Source organism: Myotis davidii, unplaced genomic scaffold (genome assembly GCF_000327345.1).
Source record: "Myotis davidii unplaced genomic scaffold, ASM32734v1 scaffold512, whole genome shotgun sequence".
Taxonomy (NCBI): domain Eukaryota; kingdom Metazoa; phylum Chordata; class Mammalia; order Chiroptera; family Vespertilionidae; genus Myotis; species Myotis davidii.
The window spans coordinates 1081410-1090499 of record NW_006284323.1 but is presented as its reverse complement, the minus strand read 5'-3'; the positions used below and the strand labels follow the sequence as shown (position 1 = coordinate 1090499).

The window sequence follows — 9090 nt, the reverse complement described above, 5'->3', positions numbered from 1 at the left end:
GCCCGCTCACTGTCCCCCCTACTCCCCAACCCTCCCCTGCCCCTGCACCATTTGCTAGAAACTTGAGCTGGAACAAATGTCCTTATGAGGCGAGAGAGCAGGCCTTCCCTCTGGGACCCTCAGGGTCCCTGGGGCTCTGCTCACCGGCCTGCTGCTCCTGCCCGGGCTCCTGTGGTTTCCCACTTAGCTCTGCTCAAAGCCTGACCCTGAGCGAGGAGGTGTGGTGCCCGGGCACAGGCAGGAGGGGTGCCCTCCTTCTGCTGTGCTCAGGTGTCTGCAGACCTGCCCAGAGGTGCTCAGCTAAGCCGCCTGCCTCTGGCAGCCCTTCCCTGTGGAAAATCCCCGACCTCGGCCTCAGCCAGCCCGCCTCCCTCTCCCGCCCGCCAGCGGCGCTTCCTCCACGGCAAACACCGGAGAGCGTGCAGCCCTGCCCTCCCTGCTTGCGAAGGTGCTGATGCTGCCGAGAGCAAGGGCCCCCCCTTTCCTCGGCCTGTGACTACTTCCAGTGGCCGGTGGTCCCAAGGCAGGCTCGCTCCCCAGGTGTCCCTGCTCCGGCCGCAGGTGTCCCTCTCAGCCGGCCGGGCCACCCCCTGCCGAGGTCCCCGTGTCCCCTGTAGGTTCCATCTTCATAGGAGCGTCTGACTGTAATAAATGTGTTTTCTCTGAACCCTATGCTAATAAAAACTCCTAAACAAAACCACAAAGCCATTCAGGTTCTCAATATTTTCAAACTATACGAGCAAAACAGATAAAAACAAAAGACGAACAATAAGTAATAGTACCAGGTTATCTTGCAGAAAGATTCAAAAATTGTGCCATGTCCCTTTAATTTTAAAAATGCCTAGAAATTTCATGAACCGTGTAACCAGTGGTGTGTTCAGCCTGTGATCCTGTCTGACCCTCTCCGACGGCCTGGACCTGTTCACCGGCCCCTCCGACGAGGGGTTTGCGGAACCTCCTCCCATCACTCGGTTCCTGTGGCCCCTGATGACGCTCACCTTGGCCAGGGCCGCGTAAGCGAGCCCCAGGATCCCATTCCACTGAATGCCAGGCAGGAAGAAATTCTCCGACTCGAAGATGGTGGCGATGTTGACGAGGAAGGAAGTGTTGAAGCCCTTTGTGATGGTGACCAAGTCCTCCCCCACGGAGCCTGTCCAGCTGCCTTGCGTGTACTTCACAGTGACATCAAAGCCCTTGGGACGGTAAGTGCTGGACCTGGAGGGAGAAGAGAAGGCCGGGTCGTGTTCTGCCTGGTGTCCGCGTCCCGCTGGCCGGCCGTGGTGGCTGACAGCTGTCCTAAACCCAGTCAGCTGCAAGAAGTTCCCACCAGTGCGCACTGGACACAGCCACATCTCCCCCACATGGATCGTTACTACTGTGTGGGCGACAGCTGTAGCAGGAAATACTGGGTTAACATGTGGTCCCTAGGCATACCCCTCTCGCACCGCCGTAAAGGCCCACAGGCCAGCTGTTTCACGTTACTGGGTCAGCCTGTGAAGACACAACTGAGTGTGGGCACCTGCCTGGCCGTCTGGCTGGGTGGGGGCCCTGCACCGGGCTTGGTGACAGAGGGAGGGGCGAGCAGCGCCACCAGCTTGTGCCAGCAGCGGCCGAGGGCTCAGATTCACACAACCAGTGAAGTGAGTAAAGACGAAGCCATTCCCGCCAACGCCACAGGCCTCCCTCCCCCTCAGGCCCCACACTACCCCCTGATGTCCCAGGTTCCCTCAGGGCTCCCCCCAATGCCCCCAAGTTGATTAGACTCACAGCAGAATGTGGGGGGTGAAGCAATGGCATGCTTGATACAAATTACTGCGACACCATCTCCCACCCCATATGCATACAGCCCTAAGCACAGGAGATACTCAAACACAGTGACAGAACAAGGCAAGACCATGGACAGGACAATGACACAGACAGACAACAGGCAGGTGAACACATAACACTCCCGTGGTGAGAGCTACCCAGGGGCTAGAGCTACAGCAAGCATGTCAAACTCAAGGCTCACACGGGCCGAGTAAACAAGGTTTAAGATTATGGGTGCTGCAAAAAACCAAAAGCTTTAATTTTCATAGCAACGTGGGTTTATTTCGATAGAGACACAGTAAATACAAAGGACTGAAATAAATGAGTCATCGTTAACATAAAATAATAGAACATTTTAATAAAAATTAATATTTTTTCTTGAACATTAACTTACCAGACACTGAATAACTGCACAAATTAATCAGTGTAATGCAAATAAACCTATTTTTCTTGTTCTCCGAAAGTGAAATATTTCCTGTTGCGCACACGAAACAAGTCAGTCCAAGACTAATGCCGTGGCCATCGGCTGCTAAAATATTCGCTGCTGGTATTAGTGGAGAGAAATGGTGCGCCTGCGCGTCAGGCATGTGAGGGAAGTGAACGCAACACGATGACAGTAATCAGTCATTAGCAAATGTTATAGTTCGTTATTAATAATTATGTATAACAGGATATTGTAAAAATTAAGTTACGAAATTTGTATTAAAACATTTACTACATACCGTTATACTGACTGGGCCGCAAAAATATTCGTTGTGGGCCACATGCGGCCTGGGGTTCATGAGTTTGACATGCTTGATCTAGAATGTTCTTGGTGGCCGCCAGTTTTCACTCCCCCTCTGTCCTAATATTAAGTCTCTAAACATTAATGTTAACACGCCTTTGTGTTAGAATTCCATGAATTAGTGCAGTCCTCTTTGGAGTCGGGAAGCAAAGGTAGTCAGAGATGACAAGACCTCCTTTTTCTTGGTACATCAGAGAGGTTTGAAAATAATGGCCTCTGATTCAGTAAATTGCACTCCTGAGACTCTGACCCTAAGGAGATGACCAGGAAGCAGACAGAGGTTTATGCACAAAGACAGTCATTATGTTTGACCGAGAACAGTAACAACTGGAAACCACCCAGATGCCCACACCGAGGAGCTGTTTGGTAAATTATCATACATCCATACGATGGAATATTACACAGCACTGAAAAACAGTATTTACTGAGAAATTTCCAATGACAAAAAAAAATTAAGGTAAAAAATGTATATATGTGGCAGAATCTTCTTCAAGAAGCATGGTGGGGTTTTGCAGGGCAAATGCTTGCTCTTGTGGTTAGGCCCTTCATACACATAACTTTTATATTTAGGAGAACATAAGTAACTTTTTAAAATGTGTTTTCTATTGATTTCAGAGAGAAGAAGGGAGAGGGAAAAAGAGATAGAAACATCAATGATGAGAAAGAATCGTTAATCAGCTGCCTCCTGCACGCCTCTTACTGGGGATCGAGCCCGAAACCTGGGCATGTGCCCTCGACTGGGAATCAGTCTCGGGTGACCTCCTGGTTCATGGGTTGACACAACCAATGACCATCCCAGCCGGGCGAGAGAACACATAACTTTTATAATTAGGGGAATATATAACTTGTAAAAATATCTTCACCCGAGGGTATGCTTATTGATTTTAGAGAGAGTGGAAGGGAGGGAGGGAGAGGGAGAGGGAAAGGGGGAGAGAGAGAAACATTGATAAGCTGCCTCCCATACGTGCCTCCACCAGGGATCAAACCGGCAACCTAGGTATGTGCCCTGACTAGGCAGCAAACCTGCAACCTTTCAGTATATGGCATAAAGTTCCAACTCACTGAGCCACACTGGCCAAGACTATAACTTTCATATATGTAACTTTTATAATTAGGGGAAAATTATTTATAACTTTTATCATCAGGGGATATATATATATATACATATATATATAACTTTTATAATTGGGGGAAAAGTTATTTTAAGAATGTCAAGGCAGACAGATTTTGGAAAGACTTAGCTCATTCTAACTTTGTAATGGAATGTAGACTATGAAGAATGCATAACTTTAATATTTACTACGTTAGCTCACATCCTTAAAGTGAGAGCTGCATGACGTGCACAGTCCTGACAAGGGCAGGTCCAGAGGACACTCGAGAGTGGGGAGCCCTGGGCCTCTCCAGAAATGACTTAGGGGATGTGCAGAGTCCGGTCAGGGAAAGGTGGGCGCCTGAGGACTGGTGAAATGCCAAGCGTTAGTGCCAACAGAAACTCAGGCGTGCTTGGCAGACAGCCGGGGCTGCATTTGCTTAAGCTGAATAGTAACAAAAACAGTGAATTATTCAGTCCCTTCTGACAATTTGGGGTCATCCCTCAAGTTAAAAAACACACGACTGCTAATAGAAGATGCTAATTATTTTGAAACGCTCGGAGAATGTGATCTAGCACAGGGTCGGCACCCCCTTGGTTAAGTTTTTGTGGGTCACATGACCTCTGTTTCAGCTACTCAGCTCTGTGAGGATAATGAGCAGCCTGGCTCATTACATAAGCAAATGTGCCTGGCTGGCTGTGTTCCAATAAAACTTTATTTACAAAGCACACAGGCGGTCCCATGTAGCCTGTGGGCCCTAGTTTGCCAGCTCCTGATCTTGGAGATCAGCTATCTCCCCCGAACAGTGGAAAAGTACCATCACTTTCTTTTGAGAAATGGTTTTACTTTCACTGCATCCAGGCTACAGAGAACAATAGAATCTGCTCATGTTCGTGCTGAGAGCCTGAACATCTACTGAATATGTCTTCTGTAGTTTTCCAGCCAGGCTGCCAGTCCCCTCTTGGCGGGGGACAATCTGGATGTTTTGTTGTCATTTGCAGAGAGATGAGAGGCAGTTGCAGCCACACAGCTCGGGTTCAAATACCAGTGCAGTCACTTATCAGCTGTGTGACCTGGGGTCACGTCATTTAACCTCGCCCTGCCTCAGTTTTCTCAACTCAAAATGGGGAGAATACAGCACCATCCCTCGAGGGGTTAATTTTGAGGACTGAAGAGTGAATATGTAAAGCACTTGGAACAAAACCCTGGAACACAGCAGGTATACAACAAAAATAGCTGCTGTTATAATGATCTAATCACTTGTTACCTTTACTCAATGTATCAATTATTAGAGAATGTAGGGTTTTTTCCCCTAGAAAATCTTCTGTAGAGCTACTCTTACTGAATATCCAAAACTGTCTCATTCTGAGGTCTAGCCACCCCCACTGGAAGGGGTAAGTGTGGGGAAGGCTTGGTTAAGGCAGCCAGGAAAGTGGAGGAGCCTTGCAGGTTTATAGACGGTACAGTTGGCCCTGGCTGGTGTGTCTCAGTGGATAGAGCACTGACCTGAGGATTGAAGGGTCCCAGGTTCTATTCCGGTCAAGGGCACATGCCTGGGTTGCAGGCTCAATCCCCAGTGGAGGGTGTGCAGGGGGCGGCCAATCAAGGATTCTCCCTCATCACTGATGTTTCTATCACTCTCTCCCTCTCCCTTCCTCTCTGAAATCAATAAAAATACATATATATTTTAAAAAGGTACAGTTGTGTTTCAGACCAGCACTGCCCACGAGACCTTGCTGTGAGAAATAGTCTCTGGATGCCGTCCCATACAGCAGCCATCGTGGCTATGGAGCCCTTCAAAAGTGATTGTGGTGTGGCCAAACACGGAACATTTACTTAACATTAATTAACGAGCCGCACGTGGCTAATGGCGGCCCTTGCGGAAAGCGCGGCTCCAGACAAAGGGAGAAAGCGCTCCTAAACCATATCCCCTGGGATCCGCACACCCAACCCAGGGCCCAGAGACGGACCGTAAGCAGCTCTGCGGGTCATCAGCGCACAGTTTCCAGCACTAAACTAAAAAACAAGTGCGTTCCCCCCTCTTCGCGTTCTAACGTCCTACCTCTTGGCGTTGAAAAGCCTTGGCTCTCAACTGCTCCGCACATTAATTAACCAAATCGAGAGGGAGCCCAGATCGGCTTCTTCTTGATAGCATCCCTCTGCCTGCCCAGAAACAGCAATCCATCAAGGATGCGGGGAGCCAGGAAAAAGTCCACGCACCGCAATAAAATCGCTTGGCACCACATTCAGGACCCTCTCCTCTGATAGGGGTGCTCAGGGAACTTGGGATTGAAAAGGGGAATCAATGGGACGGAGGAGAAGAGAGCCCAGCACATGTTATTGCAAAAGAAACCTGGATGGTTTCAGAAAACATGAAAGAGAAGGAGGAGGGCTCTCCTGAGTCATGCCCCCCCGGAGGGTCCCGCAGGACTCCGCCGACTCCTTCCTGGGGCGTCTCTGCATATTTCAGAGGTACCTTCAGGGTGGTTGGCCTGACCCGGGGACCAGATCCCCCCCTGACTCTTCCACGGTCCTGGAAGCGACCGGAACAGTGGGTCACAGACGGCCCGGCGGCTCTCAGTTAGCCTGCCTGACCTGGTGGTTCATCGGCATTCTCAACAATGGCGCATGCGAGTGGGCTCCAATAGGGCCAGTGCCCCCTGGCCACTCAAACAACGGGGCAGGCTCAATACCGTATCTAAAAAGTCAGGCAAGCCTGGCCGGTGTGGCTCAGGGGTTGAGCATCCACCCATGAATCCAACTCAATACCGTATCTAAAAAGTCAGGCAAGCCTGCAGTGTGGCTCAGGGGTTGAGCATCCACCCATGAATCCAAAGGTCACCAGTTCAATTCCCAGTCAGGGCACATGCATAGGTTGGGGGCTCTATCCCCAGTAGGTGGCATGCAGGAGGCAGCTGATTGAGGATTCTCATCATTGATGCCCCCCCCCCCCGTTCTCCTCTCTCTAAAATCAATAAAAACATATTTTGGGGGAAAAATACAGGCAAAAATGTCTGTCACTGTCACATGGACAGAGGAGGCATTTGGTCTCGGGTTGTCCGGCTCAGCCTCCTTCAGGTCACCAGGTACTTCTCGCATATTCTAACTCCACTGACAGGCCCCTGTCGAGGAAAGAAATTGCTCCCGTGCCTCACTGATCTGTGGGTTCCACCCCGGTGGAGTGTGGGAGGCGGGGGAATGCTAATAGAATTATACTTAATTTCCTGAATAGATTAGTAGGTCAGGAAGGATGAGTATATTGAATCTCTCATCAAGCCAACTGGCTGGCGGCTGTTTCATTGGCTAAAAAGGAAGCACATTTTGAAAAGCACACCGTCTCCCTTTTGCTGCAGAGTAGTTCACGCGACACTCGCCGCCCTGGGCAGCAGGCGTCTGATGGGAACGCGCCACACAAATGACTCACGGTAGCCTGACGTCTCATCTCATAAATCAAACAGACCTTGTCAAAGGGCCCCAAGCCCAAGCCCCAATTACTGGGGAAATGCTTCAGGAAGCATGAAGCCTGAATACCCGATGTCTGGGGGACTTGAATCGGAGGCCGACAAACCCAACCGAGCCTTGTTATAACGGAGGGAGATCAGAGGGCCAAGCAAACGGGCATCACAGCCCAGGCGCTGCGCTCAGAGCAGAAGCCTCTGAAAAACTGGGGAAGGCAGCGAGAACCTCCTCCTGGGCTCCACCGAGCGCCGACTTGCACTTTTCTAGAGCGAATCTCGTGAGCGTGTACAGAGACAATTAGAATTTCCTATGGATTCCCCTGGAATGAACACAGATGCATTCACACATACACTACACACGCACACACACTCTCACACATACACTACACACGCACACACACACACACTCACTCACAAACGTATACACATACACACAACTATATACACACATATCTCTTCCTTAAGAGGAAACAGACTTCGGGCTGTTTTACTCCAGGGTACTTTGAAGTATTGGTGTGGTGCCCCCGAGCCTGGCCAGACCCATCACTCACCTCTGGGTGTCAAAGTAGGAGTCTATGTAAGGATGCGGGGCGCCGGCCACGGCGAAGTTGCTGCTCCCGGTGTCAACAAGAATCTGCAGCTTTTATTTTTAAAGGGAAAAGAGACAGACCATCAGGTTACTTGAATAAGACCATACTCTCTGAATGATTCTTCTAAAAATTAACTACTAACCATTTATTGCTTGGAAACACTTGTATCGATTAGAAAATTTTTAAAAAGCTGTTATAACACTGACATGTGAACACAGCCCATGAAGAAACTTGCGGCAGGGAGCGGAAACGGTTTTGCCTTTGACCCACAGCAAGCCTTACAGAGAACAAATTCCACGGAATAGCGGGGATTTCCTTCCTAAGCCATTGGCAGGAACAAGGCAGACCCTTCTCGCCCTGGCTGTTGCCCAGGTCTGTCACCTGACTGGGCTCACCAACTCCCGCTTTTCCCATCTCACTTGGAATTCCTGATCCAACGGGGGGGCCTCCCTCATTCCCTCTGCATAGCACCTGGGAACTCTGGTCACAGGTCTCATTTGTTTTTTGTTTTAATGAGGTATAATTTACATATAATACAAATGCACGATCTTAGATTTCCCACTGATGCGTTTAGACATGGTGTTCACTCAAACCAACATAGACATTTCTACTCTTTCCAAAAGGTCCCTTTACGCCCCTTCCCAGTCAACCCCTCCTGTTCTGCAATTCCGATCACATCCTATGTCATTTAGAGTTTTTATGGAGGCCTCACACTGGGCATAATTGACAAAATCCTTGGCCATTGGTGACTGATTCAGCTTCTAACCCCTCTCTCCCCAGGGGGGTGAGGCTGAAATTTCCAGTCCTCTATCCCAGGTAGCTCCCCATCCTCAGGGGCTTTCCAAAGGCCAGCTCTGGAAGGGTGTGGCTGAAAGGGACTTGTTAGGAATAACAAAAGGCACCTTTATCACGCTAGTCCAGTGGTTCTCAACCTTCCTAATGCCTCGACCCTTTAATACAGTTCCTCATGTTGTGGTGATCCCCAACCATATGAAGTATGGTAGCAATCATCTCAGGTAGAAACTATAGTTTAACTTTAACCCTGCTGTTTGGTTTCTGTACTTATTTGTTTGCTAAAATAATAGCAAAAATGTGTTTCTGTCAATTCAATGATCCGGAGACCCCAAACTATAATTTAGAGAACATGCTGCTTCTGCTTCTGTAAACTGCTTTTTTGAAAACCAGGTTCCTCATTCCAAACCTTGGGGTGTAATCAATTCCTTTGTGATCTTTGCCTATAAGTCTGGTGTTGGGGCTGGAGCGGGCACTATGAGATTTGGGAGAGCAAGATGCCCCCTCATAGTCCTGGATTTGCAATAAATGTGACTCTTGAGGCATCCTTCTGTGATTCGCAGGGTACA

General features: G+C 49.3%; 1 protein-coding gene across 1 annotated transcript in view; it reads right to left on the bottom strand.

Moving 5' to 3' along the window:
• The window catches only part of BACE2 (beta-site APP-cleaving enzyme 2), a gene marked incomplete at its 5' end in the record, with an annotated part of 39851 nt that extends 32069 nt beyond the window's left edge, over nucleotides 1-7782 (bottom strand). The window contains 2 exons of the mRNA XM_015568852.1: nucleotides 999-1215; nucleotides 7691-7782. Coding sequence (XP_015424338.1) covers nucleotides 999-1215; nucleotides 7691-7782 — 309 coding nt within the window. The remainder of the gene's footprint in view (nucleotides 1-998; nucleotides 1216-7690) is intronic.
• Between the last annotated feature and the right edge of the window lie 1308 nt (nucleotides 7783-9090).